Source organism: Thunnus albacares, chromosome 22 (genome assembly GCF_914725855.1).
Source record: "Thunnus albacares chromosome 22, fThuAlb1.1, whole genome shotgun sequence".
Classification (NCBI taxonomy): domain Eukaryota; kingdom Metazoa; phylum Chordata; class Actinopteri; order Scombriformes; family Scombridae; genus Thunnus; species Thunnus albacares.
Window position 1 is genome coordinate 9602452 of NC_058127.1, and position 18948 is coordinate 9621399.

The 18948-nt window shown below is 39.9% G+C and overlaps 2 protein-coding genes across 4 annotated transcripts; one reads left to right on the forward strand and one right to left on the reverse strand.

Moving 5' to 3' along the window:
- Positions 1-220: 220 nt before the first annotated feature.
- On the reverse strand, positions 221-11944 carry si:ch211-63p21.2 (FH1/FH2 domain-containing protein 1). Its single transcript, XM_044341847.1, has 9 exons — positions 11856-11944; positions 3847-3987; positions 3443-3625; positions 2886-3005; positions 2615-2776; positions 1980-2242; positions 793-1015; positions 589-697; positions 221-489 (listed from the first exon to the last, which is right to left on the reverse strand). The coding sequence occupies exons 1-9, from the start codon at positions 11928-11930 to the stop codon at positions 461-463; spliced, it is 1305 nt and encodes a 434-aa protein (XP_044197782.1). The 5' UTR covers positions 11931-11944; the 3' UTR covers positions 221-460.
- On the forward strand, positions 8559-18846 carry si:ch211-63p21.1. Of its 3 annotated transcripts, none has more exons than XM_044341849.1 (7): positions 8561-8932; positions 10697-10798; positions 11961-12050; positions 12322-12396; positions 16021-16091; positions 16187-16358; positions 16680-18846. In XM_044341849.1, the coding sequence occupies exons 2-7, from the start codon at positions 10730-10732 to the stop codon at positions 16890-16892; spliced, it is 690 nt and encodes a 229-aa protein (XP_044197784.1). In that variant the 5' UTR covers positions 8561-8932; positions 10697-10729; the 3' UTR covers positions 16893-18846. The 3 variants fall into 3 exon arrangements, with proteins under 3 accessions (XP_044197785.1, XP_044197784.1, XP_044197783.1); XM_044341848.1 differs by having other exon boundaries at positions 8562-8932; positions 10694-10798; XM_044341850.1 differs by lacking the exon at positions 10697-10798 and having other exon boundaries at positions 8559-8932.
- Positions 18847-18948: the final 102 nt, after the last annotated feature.

The window sequence follows — 18948 nt, forward strand, 5'->3', positions numbered from 1 at the left end:
CAGAATAGAATGTAATGTGACGTAATGTGATACAATGTAACAATAATACAAACGAGGAAGAGGACGACAGTTTTCAGGTTTTCACATCAGATTTTGGCGGAATGCTTATGTCCTTGTTTATTTATATATTTATTTTTATATCTTGAGACATTATATTTTATTTTAGGTTATTATTGTGATCATGTGATTCATTGGAGCACACAGACAAATGCATATCATTTTCATTTATTTTATCAAAACAATTTTTAATTCATCTTCACTTTTAAACTCAGACATGATTAAAAAAACTGAATGGCATGTGAAATTTACACCTGTCTGTTTCCATCCTGCTAACAACATCATGCTGTAAAAAGCTGACCGTAACAACAAATGTCATAAATAACAACATAACAATCACAGACAATTTTGTTTGAATACACCAGTGACTGAACAAACTTTTGACAAAACATATCGGCAGGGCTCACCACTTCATTTTCCTCATGAATGGACCTGAGAGGTAAACAAATTTAGGTTTAGTTTAAACATGTTTTAAAGATTGGAAAATCAAGAGAAGCAGATTGGGTTTGTGCAAAAGCATATGTGTATCACCTTGGATCTCTGATGTCCTCCGGCGGTTTCGAGGCATGGTGACGTCCGTTCTTGAGGAGGACTCAGGTGTTCTTAACACCTCCTCCAATCTGTCGTTTTCATCACTTTCCTGGTGAATCAACAGATAGCAGCTAAATTAACAAAATCTGAGTGATAAGTAAATGCTTGTTTTCATAATTTCGTCCAGAATTGGGCTTCATTTACCTGTATTGGAGTTTGCTGATGTTTCCTTCTTGCTGCAGGAGTGTTGGGGCCTGGGCTTTCAGTTCCAGTCTTCTGTTTTTCCCGCTCTCTCTGCAAGAGGATAGCCTGCCGTATGGCCCTGTACTCCAGTGAAAAGTTACTTATGGTTTTACAGAAGTCCTCAGCTTTGGTTTCTCTCACCATAGCTCGGGAGTAGCCTAGGAATAGGAGGAAAGAGTGGAATCTAAAGAGAAAAAAATGATGAGGAAAACATAAGTCAACAATTTTTTACTGTTAATTAGAGCAACAGTAAGAAAGACAAAGGGCTGAACCTTACCAGACAATTTTATAATGGATGCTTTTGAAGCCTTTTTAAAATTACTTATTGTAACAGATTTAATAAAAATTCACAATACTTCTACTGCTATCTCTTGCATTTCCCTTTCTATGCTCATACTACACATTCTGCAAATGTGAATGTATTTTTTATGTTACCAACTTTCAAAAAGCTTGCTTTTGCAGTTCTGTTGCTGTTTGTATGGAAGATTTAAAATGCCCGCATGAAAAAAAACAAACAAATAAAACAAAGAAATAAAAGTGATATACGATGCACTTTGTTATATGTATTTTCCTTTGATGTATGCATTTACTGTGTCATAATTCAATGAAAAATATGTTGAAAGGACATTTTTTTAGCTTTAATAATTAATAACTGGATGAATAATTTTCCATTGTGACATTAATTTTCCATATCACAAATCAAAACAACGCAGAAAGCAAAGTGAAGAGGTTTTTAGTGTTGTCCATCAGAGGGCAGTATATGCATATAATATTAAATACAAAGCACTGTTATTCCTTTCCATAATGAGGTGCAAGGGAACCTTTTCCTTTTTTGAGATGGAGACATATTGACCATGCCAAAATGTGACTGACTGGATCTTCTTTTGCAGAATTATTACATAACAATGTGTGTTGTATTTCACTTTATATCATTGTTTGACTAATTTTTAACATTGTTTTCAACATTCTTACATACCTGGCAGCATAAACAGAAGTTTGTTTGAAATACCTGGCAGCTCAAGAGACATTAAAAACAATGAAACCTAAAATAAAGCAAGGGCAGCCTGGTGCAGGCCAACATGATTAAAACTAATTTGGAAACACTACTGCTCCATAAATGTTTACACAAACATAGATGTTTAGCATACCTGTTGATAACCCGACGATGAACAGCTCTCAGGACCTTCAGCCTCTCCTCGTACTCTTTCAGGATTTTTGGCAGCCTACGACGAAGCGAACCATCCGGGGCCAAAGCTTCATCTTCTCCTCCCCCAACTCCTCCTCTCCTCTTCTCCCCTTTTCCCCCTTTCCTCTTATCATCAGCCTTGTCCAAAATCTTCAGCTGATCCCATGATGCTTTGCACATGGCCTCTAACTGGGCAAGGTTTGACTGGACTAAGGAGTAGTCACACTATAAAGATGAAAAAAAAAGTGCATTTAGACAAACATATAGAATTAATGTTATATAATTAATTGGATCTCTAAGAGTAGAGTGGATACAAGTGGATTCACAGTGGTTTGATACTTATATCTATATTATTCTTGAACAAAGATTAATTCTGAATAAATTAAAATGCTGTTTTCAAATAGGATTGTATTTGGTCCAAGTTTTGACATTGTCTGGGCTCAAAATGAGTTGGAATCCGTGGTGACCTTTATTTCACCTTCTTTTTGTTATCCATATCCCAATAATCCTGCCTCAGACTGTGATGCAGAATATCAAATACACTCAGGAGACAAATACACACACACACACACACACACGTTAGACACAACTACACACCTTGCCAGCTTTAGTAACAGCAGTGATGTCAGAGTAGAGGTCAGAGGATTGTGGGTAGAGCTGCAGCAGTAGCACACAGACGTGATGCAGTAGTGGCTGCCGAGAGTGTGTATCCCTCACATGGGACAGCTTCCCCAGGTAACTCAACTCAAAACCACGGGCCTGGGCATATTTACAGTTGTTATGAGTATGTGGGGAAAAGACAAAAGCCTCACTATCATTCAAAAGTTCATTAAAAGATCAATAGCTTAAAGACGCCCAGCACACTCACCTTACATCCATTAAGAAAGTTACCAATTGCTAACACTGTAGCCAAAATACATCTAAAGGTCTGGCTGGCTGCTAGCTGCTCCATGGCTAACTTCAAATGGAAAAGAGGTTCAGCAATTTCCTGTTAAGAGGAGGGACACAGTTAGAGAACAGGGTGATGATTCATACAGACTAAGTGAGCCATCAAATCAGTGTGTTATTTTTAGGTGGCAACATCTTTGGTGATAAAAAAAAAAAGTCATTGCCATGATGTTTTTGCACCGTCAATGAAATGATGAAGGCAACACTGTGAATTGGATTTCGATGATGTGGTGTCTGTAGGTGGTACCATGGTGGTCATACTAATGCTAATGCTAGCTAGACCACCACCATTTTTTTGCTGGTTTTATTCCAATTGCAAATATACAGTTTACCCATAAAGAGTGTAGACTGAATCACTTTTGCATCACTTTAGCTTTATGAATGGATTTATATATATATATATATATATATATATACTAAGTGCAAAAACTACTTTCCATCTCATTCCATCGCATTTTCACCTCCACTCTCACTCACCCTTTCTAAGGAGTCATAGTCCAGAGCGAAGGCCCACAGCTGAAGCCTGGTGCTCAGATGAGGGATTTCCCCCAAAGTAAGGAGGCAGAGCTCGGCCGAGGCCAGAGGGGACTGGGGGTTCTGGGCCTTGGCCTCCTTAATCAGACAAAGTTCCTCCTCTGTTGGGGTTAGTGCTTGAAGCCGCTGTTTTAGAGGGAATGTGGAAAGACAATGCAGGATTATTCATGACTCATAAATGGGATGTTTTGCTGTTTCTCTCCTACACTGCATCATGCTCAGGTTTCCTTTTTGCATTAATAAAGAAATGGTAAAGATATCAAATTGCCTATCTGACAAAAGCAAACTTTGGAGGTTAATCAAATGATGAGGCTTAAAAATTCTGGAGGATGTGACCTTTACTGTACCTGAACGTCCTCTCTGTCCAGCACACTGCTGTCCATGCTGTATATAGCACGGGGGAGGAGGCGGGGAGGTGGCAGGCTGCTCAGGGCAATGGTTATGATGTTACTCCGCTTCATCCCCAACACTGAGACTGACGGCTGCTTCTGTGTTGAGAAGACGAATACCACCTTCATATTTGTCCTTTCAATATGAAGCTACAGTCAGGAAGTGGTTAGCTTAGCGAAGCATAAACACTGGAAACAGCAACAAACAGCTAGCCGATCTTTGTCGAAAAGTAACAACGTCTGCATACCAGCACTTCTAAAGCTCACTATTTAATGTGTTACAGGACAGCTCTTTGTCAAACTTTGCTGTTGGAGGATTTGATCTTCCATGCTCAAAACCCTCCTGATGTGAAGGCATCATTGGGCAACTATCAGGACATCTTAAACAGCCATTTTTTTTAATGATTATATAAACACATTGGGGAAACCTGATTTCCCAAAAGGGTTACATGTGAGAGCAAAAAAATGGAGGAAAAAATGGCAACAGATGTATTACATTACTGACCTAATGAGGTAAAACTCAATAAACCTCAAATCCCAGCACTGTAGTTACACAATACTACCATATGAAGCACCTGCTTGGCTCACAGGTGCTTCATCAATCTGCATTTTCTCAGAGAAAAAAACTGATTCTGCTAAATTTAGAAAAGAGACATCATTCTGTCTTATATTTCTTACCCGCTGTCCACAAACCACATTAAAGCAGCTGCTATTGCCCTTAGATTCAAACAGGTACTCCAGTCGGTTTGTATCCAAATTGACTGGCTCGAGCCTGGCCCAAATAGTCTGAGTCCCAAAGCGGGTCATCCTGGGAAGGGGAGCCAAACTGTGCAGTTCCCTCCAGTGGAGCTTCAAGGTGCGACATTTATTGATTGTACCTTTCGAGGAGTCCATGAACAAAGGTGGGGCAACAGGAGGAAGAGGAGGGGGAAGAGGAGGGGGTGCTGGAGGCACTTGGACACCCTTTGATGTTTCAGTGGTTGAATTGATCCCCTCATCTTCTGTGCTGTCTGCTCCCAGGTCTTCCTCATCCCAGAGGTCTGAGAAATCCAAGGTGTTGAGGCAGAGACGTGCAGCAGGTTTTAGGAATGAACTCCAGGATTGATCTAAATCCCAGGTCAGGGGGCTATCCCTGGTTTGGTCCGACTCCTTCATTGGACTTTCACAGCTGTCCTTGACTGAAATTCAGTAGCATTCACTTGACAAATAAGGTCACAATTTTTTCCTTATCTTGAAAAAAAGATGACTCCTAAAAGCAAACTCCTTCTTCGTATCTGAAAATCCTCTCTGGATCGGTTTGGATGAACTGCATATTTGGTTTAGTGTCTGTTATGTTTGACACAGCAGCTAAACTTCATTCCTTCCTTGTCTCTTCTTCTCACTGTGCAGTTGGCAACCAACTCACCGACGCTCACAGGCATCTGAATGTCTGTGGATGCTCTGCCTCACTTTCTGGCCACAGAAGTGCATAACTCGCACTACCAAATCACAATCTTTGCACCACCTCTGGGTGTTCTCGCAGCACTGTAACCTGCAATTGCCTTGGGTGCAGTGTTTGTCCTTCAAATCAAAGTGGCGAGCCGAGTTTGATGCTTTGATCCAGGAGCTGACTGTTGTCTTGCGTGCGTGCCAGAAACCTGTTACCTCAGTCAAGAAGAAAGAATTTTATGAGTTTTGATAGGCTATGTTTAGTCCTGTGTCCAATTCTGGTGAGAAAATCCAAAGAACGCTTCTCTGCAGCCGTTCCAGATTATCCAAATGACGTGCTTCTGCAGCTATCCCTTGACTTCCATCTCTCTCTCCCCCCTCTCTTTCTCTCTCTCTCTCTCTCTCTCTTTCTGTAAATGACAGAGAGTGAGAGCAAAAGAGAGAGAGAGAGAGGTGCACTGGTCCGTTGGTGCATCAGTCTTGGTTTATTTGAGTTGCACCCTTTCCCTTAATTTCCTTATCAAGCCTGCATCTCCTGTTTGTATTGCTTCTTGTATATACACAAAACTCTATCTGCCTCTCAAGATCTGTTATTTCCCTCCTCTTCCACCCCCCCTTCTCCCCTGTGAGTACATAAATGAGCACAAATGACCAAACTTTGTCCTGCATCACTTTCATATTACATGCAACTCAGTGGACAACATATCAGCATAACTACAGTATTGGTTTCATTGTAAGTATGTGAAACATTACCCTAAAAAACTAATTAATCTGCAGAGAGAATGATTATGGACAGTCGTGCATAAGAAGCAGTGCCGACATCATCTTTAAACGGATGAAATATTCTTTAATAAAACATTACAGAGTGCAGAGCAACAGTTGCAAAAACATTACAGCCTAACTGGGTGAAACTAATGGGAATCAAACAACGTTGTAAGGAAATATCTTTCAATCCTGAAAGGTCTATAAACTCTGCAGCAATGCTCCAAAGCATACAGTATACGGTTTTGTTCATAGGGGTCATTTGCATGGTCGACATGCAGCCTTAATGAGGATCCCTCCCTCGGCCATTAGGTCTCCCCTAATTACACTTTATCTTGTTCAGTGGCCCTGCTGTCTGGAGGCGGCAGTGGGGCTCATGGGACATTTAGGCCAAAATGAGCTCTATTTGGAAAGCTCCTCTCAACATTTATTTATCGACAGGTTTCCAAGCATGCGGCAAAGGAGGATTTAGATGGTAAATTTCCTTTTTCAGCATTATTATTTGGATATTGTATAATCCATCAACCAGTGCCAACCAGTGTTTATTGAAATACATGCAAATGAAGATTAATCCAAATTTTACCAAGATGTTTGGAGCTAAATACCAGGCATATTCTTCATTAACCTGGCTTTGCAGTAGTGATGATATGGCGCATTTACTAAAACAGACAGATTTCCCTGTGGGAACAGACGTTTCCGGGTGATTTCCTTTGATGAAACTGCCCTGGGACTTCCGAGTTTTTATGTCTATGTGTGTGTATGTGTGTGTGTGTGTGTTTTTTTTTGGCTGTATATTTTAATGTTTGTATCTTTTTTTTTTATCTCTTTCTCCCTCTGTCCCATCACCACATGTACTGAAAGTAGTCCAACTCATTCTGGGCACAAGATAAATATCAGTGCAAAAATGGTGTGTACAGTAATTACTCCCAGTTTGCTTTGAAATTATTAACGGTTACAGGTCGTTAAGGTCGGAAGCCAGGGTTTGGATTTTCCCTACAAAGATAATTTTGGAACTGGGAAACTGATACATCAATCCAATTACATAAAGTGGAGAGTTTTCAGTTTGGCCACAGGCAGTTTTGTGAGATTTGTGTATGGGCGTAATAATGAGAGGACTTTTTGTTGTCCATTTTATGTGCTAGTATGGATGATCATTCGATTTTAACTCAATGCAATAGTTGTGCCTTTCCACCACCAAGTCCAATTTATTGCAGAAGATAAGATGAGTTGTGCTTTAAGCTTTTCATGAGTCTCTATAAATATTTCATGGCAAGATCTTGAATTCAATTGAAACCACTCAACACACACCTTTGAATGTGCACCATTTGTCTCTAAGCAACTAAACATCTCATTTTCCCGAAAGACAATTACATACCGGTGTACCACACTGCTATGCACCGACCATTTATTGCAACAATGCAGTGGCAGTTGTGACCGGCAATGGTATGAACGTAGGCTGCCTCCTTTGGACCCAATGATTGGGGGTTTCAAAAAACCACTTTCCACATGATCCAGAGGTGAGAACCAAGCCAGAGATGGTAAGTAATGTCATGCAAGGCTTGATTACCAATAGTAATTGAGTATTTGTGAGTATGTGCCACTAAAGCATAATAACAATTAACATGATAAAGTCCTTAAGGAAGGTTCTTCTTTATTGCCAGATCTTGAGGCTTGTTCTGAAGAGAGTCCAAGTGTCAAAGTCTACTTTTAAAGGACCGGTGTGTAAGATTTAGTGGCATCTAGCATTTAGGTTGCAGATTGCAACCAACTGAATACCCCTCCTGTCCCCCTCTCCTTCCAAGCATATAAGAGAACCTACGGTGGCTGCGAAACTTGCATAAAAACACGAAAGGCCTTCTCTAGAGCCCTTGTTTGGTTTGTTTGTTCTGGGCCACTGTAGAAACATCAACAACATGGTGGCCTCCTTGGAAGGGGACCTGCTCCCTATTTAGATATAAAAAGCTCATTCCAAGGTAATCATGGGATTATACACTAATTAAAACATACTTATATTATATTTAATTTCTGCCAAATCTGTTCCGCTAGATGCCACTAAATCTCACACACCGGTCCTTTAAAACCTTGAGTATTTCAGGTTTGCATATTTCAAATAGTTTGCATTTTCCTAAATTTGTGTTTAATCCAAATACCACACAGCAAATCTGGAGCCAGATACTGTTCCAGATTTACAGCCATGACAATATGACTCTCTTGCTGTTCATATTTGTTGCTTAGAATGTGTGACATCTAGTTGATAAGCAACCTGCATTTTAGTTAGCTCCATTATCTTTCATAAATATAAATGGATAGAAAAATACATTGAATAGAATTGAACATAGAATTGTTTACTTTGTTTATTTTTATTCATAATACATATGTCTTATACTTTTATTCACTTGACAAATAAATATGTTTTGCACAATGATATTTTGAACAACATTTAGATGAATACACAAATTTCTTTATAACTGCTGAGTGTCTGTTTGATCTTGATGTTCAATAAAATAGTGAACCTCAACTTCCACTTTCTCCAATACTCCTTTTATTTTGATAGCTCTAAACGGAAGTCCCTCCTGGCGCTTTCCGCGCTCCCGCGATGTTTTGGGAACGCTCGGTCGGTGTCCCGGCGAGCGGCGGCGCGCACCTCCCGGACTGTAGCTGCCTGTCATCGCTCGAGCTGACATCACACACAGGATTTGCTACAATGTCAAACATCCACAAGCAGCAGCGCGAGCTCATGGCTTCCCCGCGCCACAATGAGAAGCATCGCCGCGTGCTCCTGCTCATTCTCTAAATACCAAACTCCAGTTACCTTTTATGGGCTTTAATACATGTTCGACAGGATGCGTTTAAGGTAAGATGCGTTACTCTGTTCTTTTTTTATGATCTCTTTGACTTATTTTTGTCTTTACGTAGATGTCTAATTGAAAATCATTCTGTGTGTTTGAATCATCAGTAAACATGAAATTCTAATGTTGACAGCATCTTTTCCCTTCTCATCTTTATGTGAAAAGTTGTCCGGCTCTCACATTGATTGTCGTAGGTTATTACGTAACGGGAGTGCGGACAGACACTGCCGAGCAGATGTGCCGCGATGACAAATCTCTGATATTAATACGACCCCACTTCTTGCGTTAATACAGCATCATTTGTAACACCAAGTTATTTCTTCACTGTAAGGAAAAAGAAGAAGAAGAAAACTTGAAATTATTAGTTCATAATCCTCCACATTTTAGGGGGGGACAAGCGTTTATATGGGAACTGTAGAATTAATGCGTCTATGACGTCAGTTTAAAAAAAGAGACTTTACTGTGAGTCCGTAGGTCGTTTCAGTGACTTTCCATATATTTTGACAATAAAATCTACTGTATGTTCTGACACTTTACTTGTGGTGACACTAAGTATTTATAGCCTTTATTAATTTATCTTTGCAAACCAGTGATGGTATTGACTGACTATCGATCACGGTTAGAGTTGCAACCCGATTCGATCGACGGAAAATTAATCGTCAACTATTTTGATAATCGCTGAATCGTTTTGAGTCATTTCTGTAAAGAAATTCTCAGATTACAGCTTCTCAAATCTGAATATTTCCTTGTTTTGTTAGTCGGCTATGACAGTAAACTGAATATCTTTGGGTTGCGGACTGTTGGTCAGGACAAACGAAGACATTTGAGGACGTCACCTTGGGCTCCGGGAAACAGTATAATCAACATTTCTCACCATCATCTTACATTTCATAGACCCTACAACTAATTGATTAATTGAGAAAAGAGTCAACCAATTAATCAATAATGAAAATAATTGTTAGTTGCAGTTGCTGTAATTAGGAGTATGTATTTAGTTACCACGCAAGGCAGCTGGATCATGAGAGAATCCATCTTGTCAGACTTCAAGTTTCGCACTTGTGGCCGAACCAACAGAAGTTCGGCCCAATCAGGGTCCTATGAGGAACTACTGTCAGCTACAGGCTCGGTTTAGGTGCGATAACAGCGAGAAATTAGCCTGTGATAGACAGATGGTTCATCCAATCGCTAGCCAAGTATGTTTTTTTGAAAGTGCCTGCCCTTTTCCAAACAGTTTCCAAGGACGACTTCTCAGATGGTTCTGTGTAACAAACCATCTGGCACGTCAGGTTATGTATTTAGAAAGGGCTAGGCAATATGATCTGAAATCACAATTAGTATCATTATATTAACAATAATATTTGCAACCATTTTCTAATAAGGCACCTTCTATAAGAGATTTTACTCAATATTAATATATAACAATCAATAAAGCACTACTAAATGATTTATTATACATTAATTAAGCCACAACTAATAAACACTGTACTGAATATTTATCTGATACAGACATATGTAGTGCAAAATTACATCTACAACGATGAGACTGAGGTTCCACAAAACATCTCTAAAGCGTTAAACAAATCCTTACATGACTCATTTTTTTCATTTTTAATTACAGCTTTCTCAGGGTCATTAATTTGGACGACATAATATCATCATCATTTTCAGAGAGCTCCAGTCTGACTCACATTGTAAAACAATAAACAAGCCCCTTCAACTGTCAGTGTCAGGTCATGACAACATTTGTGTGTTGTTTATGTGGCCAGCAGGTCTATGTGAGCGTGTGAGCCAGGTCAGAGGTCATGCTGCGGAGGGAATCTGACTCCCACGGCCTCTTTTCCTCCGGAGAGACATCTGACAATGACTGTGAGGTGAGGTCGTTTTATATTTATAACTGTGACTCGCATACCTCAGGAATGTGACATAAAAATTGACTTTAATTACATTTTGTTACATCTGGTGAGCAGGTAATAGAGGTCTTTTAATTATTAACTCGGATTTTATTCACTCCTTTGACTGAATCATGGATTTTTCAGCCTCCGTAACTCAAATGTCTGGCCGGTACCAGTCAACCATCCTCCCCTGTTGAGCAGCTAAAAACCCTGAGTGGGTGGGGAAAAAGGTTAAAAGCCAGAAATCTCATCACTGAGCCACCGACAGTGACGCATGATATTAAAACTTTCGCTGATGATATTCGACAATCGATCATCTCCATGTTCATTCCACATTATACTCTTTCATTGCATCTGTTATTACACTGTTTTGGTGATTTCTGATGGACATGCAGATGTCTCAAAATGCTGTTTTTTGTTCTTTAGGGAAGTTTAAATCTCACTTATTTGACCTTTAACTGTAATAAATGCCCACAAAAACCTCCTTTGTGTGTTAGAATAGTCAATCATCAATTATTTTGCTAATCGATTAAGCCGTTTTCCAAGCAGAGATGCCAAACATTTGATGGTTCCAGCTTCTTATATGTAAAGATTTGTTGTTTTCCCTTTTCATATATGACTGTTAATTGAGTTGGTTTGTCAGACAAATATAACACGTTGTCATTGCCTCCGAAATATTGAGTGAATGCCATTTTTTCCACTATTTTTTTTTAAATTTCATTGACTAAATGATTAGACAACTAATTGGGAAAATAAGCGTTAGTTGTAGACCTTGTTAGAAGAGACGTGGATGGATAAGACAGCGGGCAGGTCGGCTAAGAGGTGCAATGTCAAAATGATTTGAGATGAGAGAGGTGTGCATAAAACTTAATAAAGGAGGGAGGATTGAGTGGGTTAAAAGTAGGATCAGAGTATTTAACGTAGGCTGGGGAGGGAAACGGGTGAGACGAACAGATAAGGATGGGTTAAGCGGGTATAACTTTAGCTATTAACTCCGTGATATAAACGTGTGCGTCACTCTTTGTCCTTTACTTACCTTGTTAATGTGGTGCCGGCTGAAGATAAAAGGACCGAGCGGCTTCGAAAAAGTCAATAGATCACATCTTTTCATCCTCTCTTCCTCTGTTTTTCTATCTCTCAGATGGAGGCGAGTTGTGGAGAGGTAGATGTCGTGTGTCTGTGCGAGGCCGGTCCCTGTACACTTTATTCAGAAGCACACACGCCTACGCCGGTGAGTACTCAGGCTTACCACTTAAGTGTCTGTGGCCATCGCTCAACCCGCTCAGATCAGAGTGTTTCTTCATCTGTAATAGCGCTTTAAATACATGCCTTTAACTTCTTGCTGATCCCTCCATCTCTCCGTCACCCACCTTTGTTCTTTACTGTATATTTTACTGTACAATCCACAGAACTGTGAAGTTGTCACTTTGTATTCTTTTAATGTTGTGAAGTAAATCAGTCTCTGCTTTCTTCGACTTCTTCTCCTCACTTTCTGCTCTCAGGACACACTACTGTGTGAACACTGTGGAAAAAACAGAGTAATGATAACCAGGTACTCTGAGGGATACGGCACAGAGGTAATGTCCGAGTGCATATATGTGTTTCTTTATGTCTTGACAAGCTGCTTACTTCTGACAGTTACAGAGTGTTGTATCTGGAGGTGAAACTATTTATTTTAGGAAACTATTTATTCACTGAATTCACAGAAAATGTGCTATATCGTCATATGTATCGTTATTAGGAAATGAGATTTTGGTCATATCACACAGCCCTGTGTGAGACATGCATGACTAATGCCAGTGTTCATTATATGTAGAGTAGATTTCTGCTTCGAAAGGTTAGCTTCAAAACTTTATTATGGGGTTAAAGAGCCAATTTGGAATCAAAATGTACTTTTTAAAAATGTTATAAAAGGAAGAAATTTTAAAGGGAGTATTGTACAGTGTTTTGAGTCCTTGGGAAATAGAAATCACCTTACAATTTTTGGACTGCGTATGGGTTTGGCACACTGATTGCTTAAGGAAACAATTTTTGAAACTTTTCGACACTATAGCTGCTGATAGATTTAGTGTAAATAAATAAATGAATTTAGAATAATGTGCAGCCGAAAACCTAACGAGCCTTGAATGTTTCCCCTCATAACTGTGTTCTCGTCAAGGGCGAAAAGCCTCCGAAAAGCCTCAGAAAAGCCTCTGAAAGAGCGATTTAAACATGGGAGACTAATGAAATTCTTTTATGACCTGGTCACAAACAAACCTCAGAGAATGATAATGATCCTATGAGACATTGGATTGGGAGTAGATTTTCTGAAATCCCCATTATGCACCAGTGCATTTACTTCCCACTATTTGATTTAAAGGAATAGTTCCAAAATGTAAAAACGACAAGTTGTGATTTTACAGGGGGTTATGTGTTACTATTTCATGCCCGGGTGTAGTGACTGGAGTCTCTGCTGGTTGCCTGGCAACCTCACTGTGATGTCAAGACCTATTTAGTGTACAGGCATGAGAGTGGTATTGATCTTCTCATCAAACTCTCTGCCAAAAAGCGAATAAGCGTAGTTCCCAAAATGTTGAGCTATTTCTATAAGTCACGAAATTGTGAGTGTAAAATATATGCTCAGTATAGAACCCCTAAATGTTCCCAGTGTGGAACGAAAAATGCAGCGTTCATGGTATATACTCCTTTTTGTTAAAAATTCCACAATGCAATGCCTTGCCTTTGTAGGGTTTGAAGTATACAGTATTATTGCCAATAAATGATACTGAGTTTTAGTAAATTATACTTACTTTGAGGACACAAACACACTCCAAGGCACTCTCTTTTAAAGCAATTAAAATGCCTTTATTGTCATGGCATGGTCATATTGGACTTTTAAAACAACAGCAGCAAGCCTTCATCAGGGAGTCAAACAGATCTCATGAAACATCTGGCCCTCATCTAATAGTATTCCACCAAAAGGAATCTTCAACTTGGACTTGTGTAGACATATACAAACTCCAACAGATGGCGTCGTTTTGACCCACAGTATTCATCAAAGCTGAATCAAAGAGCAAAATAGTGAAAGAAGTTCACTATGTTGTATGCTCTTTAATTGAGCTTTGATGAATACTGTGGGTCAAAACGACGCCATCTGCTGGAGTTTGTATATGTCTACACCCTCTCTAGGCCACAGCGCCATGTCCAAGTAGAATTGGTGGAATACAACTAGATAAGGGTCAGTTTCATGAGATCTGTTTGACTCCCTTACAAAGGCTTGATGCAATATGTCAGAATATTGTTTTAAAAGTCTAATATGACCATGCCATGACAATAAAAGCATTTCAATTGCTTTAAAAGGAAGTGCCTTGGAGTTTTCTTGTATTTTTGTGTCTACATGTGTCTCTATCCGAAGAGCACCTCGAACAAACTCATTTTTGAGTCCGGGAAGTGCTCCTACCCAAACAGTTCTTACACTGAAGAATAAAAACATGTTTTTCTTTTAAAGTCTTCTCTTCATTTAAGCCAAACTTCTAAAATATTAAATCTCGTCTAAACACAGGCAGTCACTGAGCTTTGTCTAAATAAAATACTGTATAAATTAGCAAAAAATATGATTCAAATGAGTGAATTTCTTACTTAAGAATAAGTAAACAAGAGTATGAATCTGACCAGACAATCAAGCAATGCCAGCTTCCGATACTTTTAATACTCAGTGTTACATATTTTTGGTTGGTACCCAGAAAGTATTAAGGTTCAATGCCAAGCCCCATCTATCACTGACGCAAACTGATGATGATTCATAAATCTCAGTTGAATGTTTATCAATAATAAAAAAAAGTTGAGTTAAAATGATCATAGAAAACAACAAACCAAAAACATATGACACACAGCATTAATCACACATTAAAAGCACTTCTGAAAAGGTGAGTTTTGATTTGAACATGTACAGATCAGTTCAATCTCGGATGTGTTTGGCGAGAGAGTTCCAGAGGGAGGGGGTAGCTATGGAGAAGGCTCTGTCGCCAGGTCCGGTGCTTGGTCCTGAGTGGTGGAGACAGGAAGTTGGCATCAAAGGAGTGGAGGGTGCGGGAGGGAGTGTGTGGTGGTGGAGCAGGTTTGGTGAGGTAGGAGGGGGGCCTGGTTATGGAAGGCTTTGTGATTGAGGAGAAGGACTTTGAATTGGATCTGTTGTTGGACAGGGAGCCAGTGGAGGTTCTGGAGGAAAGGGTTGATGTGGTCGCAGGAGTGGATGGGAAGGCGAGCAGCACAGTTCTAGACATACCGGAGTTTATTTACGACTTTGGATGATGTGCCATAAAGAATACTTTGCAGTAGTCAATGTGATGAAAGCATGGATCAAAGTTTCGGCAGCAGAGAAGGAGAGTGATGGTCAGAGACAAGCTATGTTTTTTTAGGTGGAAGAAGGCATTTCTGGTGATTTGTTTGATGTAGTGTTCAAAGGGGAGGTTGCTGTCAAAAATGACTCAGGGTTGCGGATGTGTGGTGAGGGAGATGGAGTGGACTTAACGATGGTGGGGCAGAAGTAGTGAGTGGTTTTGATGAGGGATTTGGGGCCGATGATTATCATGTCTGATTTATCACAGTTGAGTTTGAGGAAGTTGGCTCACATCCATGATTTAATTTCTGTGAGGCGGTTGGTCAGGGTGGAGTGAGTTGCAGTGGCGATGGATTTAGTGAAGATGTAGAGCTGGACCTCATTGGCGTAGCAGTGGAAATGGAAACCATGACGACGGATGAGATTATTATTATTTATTATTATGTAGAGAACTGTGTTTTCGGACACGACCCATGGATCTAAACAGTACTTATTATTAATTAATGGTAGTCTGTAAATACAGTACAGAGCTTAATGAATTCAGGCAATAGGAAGCAACCAGCACATTAATAGTCACTGAGCTCATTAGTCATGTGTAGAGGTGTCAGCTGATTCATGCCGAATAACAATGGTGATAATAAAAAGTGACGCATGAGCTAACTCACACAGACAAATGCCATCACCAAGTGTTGATGGTGGCAGTAGGTAGATGATTCACCGGGGCTGGTTAGCGTTTCACTCGAGAACTTCAAAATTGTGATGATAAAAGGCATTCAGATATTCCTGTGTACTGACATTTTTTTTTACTGTTTTTATACATATATGTTTTTATATTTGATCGTATATGTAATTTGTTTGCTTCACATGTTTTATACGTCTGCAGGAGGACTGTGTATTGTCTGACCCTCAGGGGGAGAGTGATGCAGATGCTGATATAGAGGATACAGACTGCAGGTGCTCACACTCACACACACGTGCTTCTTTACATACAATATCTCTCCGCTTGTAGGTTTTCCTGACCTTTCCTGCTTTTTAACTCGTTGCCTCAGACTCCAGGAGCCCGGTTCTCTCCAGCGAATCAGCTCACGGAGACGTAAGCGTCCACGTGTGGCGCGGCAAGACACCACCGAGAGCGAAGACGATGGTGGGAGGAGTCACAGATCCCATCGCTGGAACCTCAGGCTAAGTCCTGACAGAGCACACAGCAGGACTATATTGGAGGTAGATAATGCAGCAAAGCAAAGACTAATTATTCGTTCTGTACATCTGCCCACCAAGGTACCGTTTCACAGTTATAGCTGCACTAGACTGGATTGTTATGTAAACACACAGATGTAGTGCAGCATAAAGCAGGGCTGCAAAAGAAAATCTGTTCCTTGCTTATTGAGATACACGTGTTCAATTTTGCCGAACGAAATTCTCACGTTTCATATGGATGCAGGAGGGAAACATAAACCTAAGGATGAAAGAGAGAGCTGTCTTAGAGCAGGAGAGGTCGTTGTGTTTGGGTCTCATTATGTCTTTCCTCTTTATGTCTTTCAGGAGAGCATATCGCAGGTCAGGCCACTGGTCATCTGCCGGCCGAACGTGGAGAGGCAGAGGAATCCAGTCGAACTGTCTCGAGGCTCCAAATGTCTGATGTCTCTGTGGCCGTCGTCGCTCTCTCTCCCTCTGATCCTCCTCCTCTTGCTCCCTCTCTCGCTCTCCCTCGTCATTGTTATCATGTCCTTCCTCCTACCGTGGGCCAGCGCTTGACCCATCGTTTCTGTTTTTAAGTGAAGAGTTTCATTCCAAAAATTAGACAAAGTCCCACCCGCTCTTATAACGTAGAGGATTGCACAAATGGAAACAAATTATGGTGCTTTATAAAGGACAGTAGACTCACTTAAAGATGTTCTAATAGATTTGACCTTCCATATTTTAGAGATTCTGGGCCTCATGCAAGAACATTTTTGTATACTTAATCTTGCTTATCCTTAATCTTGCTTACTTTTTTCTTTTTTGCTCATAGAAGTGTTCCAAGTGGTTTGTGAGATTTCATCATCGTTATAAACGCTCTCAAAATTGCCATATTAGGCAAACCTTTTCTGCTCTTTTTATGTGCAAGTTTCATTTACAAAAATGTTACCAAAGAGTAAAAAGGAGGGGGAATTTCACACCGTGGAGCTTCATGACAAATTCAGTAGTTTCAGCAGTGATATTAGAGGACCTGGAACAATAAGAGAACACAATACAGCTGTCAACTGTAAAAAAGAAAAGTGTTCCATGACTTAGATTTGAGGCAGTCAAGGGGGATGTGAGAGTCACAAAAATTTTAGATATTTAAACTCCAAATTCAGAACTTCAGTTCTTAACTAATTCACTTAAGAATGAATCTGTTCATACGAGTGGTTCTTGGATGAGGCCCGTTGGAGTCTGAGATTTTTTTTTTCCTCCTAGAATATACTGAATCACGTTTTGGAAGGATTTTAAAGATCTTAATCTTTGGCGACAGTTTGCCTTTTGGCTCCATGAACATTATAAAAACACAGGTTTAAATATTAAAGTCTTGCATAGAGCATCTGTTAAAGCCACTCTGTATACGTTCATCCATTCATCAACTATACTGTATCTCACCCTCTCTCCGTGTCACTCTCTCGCCTCCTTGTTTGTAAAAATAGACCTCTCGTCTCGCTCCTTATACTAACGAGCCACAGGGGCGATGTGTGGGGAAAAGGTTTCAGGGCTGTGCAGGTAAACTCAAACAGGAAAATAACAGGCTCAAGGAAAATATTGAAACGACGATGCCGCTGAACTATGCAATTCCTCTGTTCCTACCGTGGCATCTTAACCGCTGTTAAGGAACGTCTCGTATGTCCTTTTCGTCTCGTCCACCTTCTTGGCCCCTTCCCTTTTCTCTCTGAGGAATATACTTTATGAATGCAGGGACTTAAGGTTCTAAAATAGAGCATGACCCAGTTTGAAAAGCAATAGCAGGAGAGATCGGATATAGCTCCCATCGTGTATGATGTACAGTACATCTGTTGGTTTAATGACTGGATTACATGTATTATTTTAGACTGATTTAAAAACAGGTGGATCCTGTAACTGTTTGGTCCTCTTCCTGGCTGCACTTAGCGTGTGTTTCTAGTAAAATAAGCTGACCTCAAATAAAATGAGCTTTATTGTAACTTAATTATGTTAAAGCAATTTAAACACTATTTCAGTCTTAAAGATGACACATGTTATTATCATGTTTAAGAATTTTTATGTCTATGTTTGTGAGGTATTATTTAACAAAAGTGAGCTTGACAATCAGTCATGCTACTTATTCCGAGCTGAGATAACTGGAAAAAGCCATTTTGCCGTGGCTTCTCTGTACTGTATGTTTAATGTTATGTTGTTTTTGTATGCTTTTAAAGTTATGATTTCTTTTTTTTGTTTCTTTGTTTTCACACCACATTGAAATTGCTTGCATCCTTGTAGAGAAATGTTGATTCTAAATTAAGATCAGGGTGTACTTTATTAGATATTTTAATTCATGTTTAGGACCTTTTTCCTCTTCCAGCCTGTTTTGCCACCTTGAATTTTATTTGTGTGTATGTTCACCTCTGTGTTTCATGGGGCCATAGCAGTTCAATAAAACTAGATTGTATTTTGACTAAAAGTTTCCTTTATGCTATGTGATGGATGGTTTGTATGTGTGGTATAAAGGACATTTAAAATGAAATGACGATGCATCTTCTACCTCATTAACTATGAGAAGGAGAAGAAGGCCTTATGAACGCAGTCCCAGCAGTGCTTGCTGCTCTTGAGGAAAGGGCCTGAGGGG

Excerpts from the sequence above, each read along its gene's own strand:
- si:ch211-63p21.1 (XM_044341849.1), top strand. The coding sequence starts at position 10,730 with ATGCTGCGGAGGGAATCTGACTCCCACGGCCTCTTTTCCTCCGGAGAG. Across the intron at positions 16,092-16,186 it reads ATAGAGGATACAGACTGCAG|ACTCCAGGAGCCCGGTTCTC; the intron begins GTGCTCACACTC and ends TCGTTGCCTCAG. Across the intron at positions 16,359-16,679 it reads ACAGCAGGACTATATTGGAG|GAGAGCATATCGCAGGTCAG; the intron begins GTAGATAATGCA and ends TATGTCTTTCAG.
- si:ch211-63p21.2 (XM_044341847.1), bottom strand. The coding sequence starts at position 11,930 with ATGAAAAGATGTGATCTATTGACTTTTTCGAAGCCGCTCGGTCCTTTT. Across the intron at positions 3,006-3,442 it reads ACTATGACTCCTTAGAAAGG|GAAATTGCTGAACCTCTTTT; the intron begins GTGAGTGAGAGT and ends TCCTCTTAACAG. Across the intron at positions 698-792 it reads ATCAGCAAACTCCAATACAG|GAAAGTGATGAAAACGACAG; the intron begins GTAAATGAAGCC and ends TTGATTCACCAG.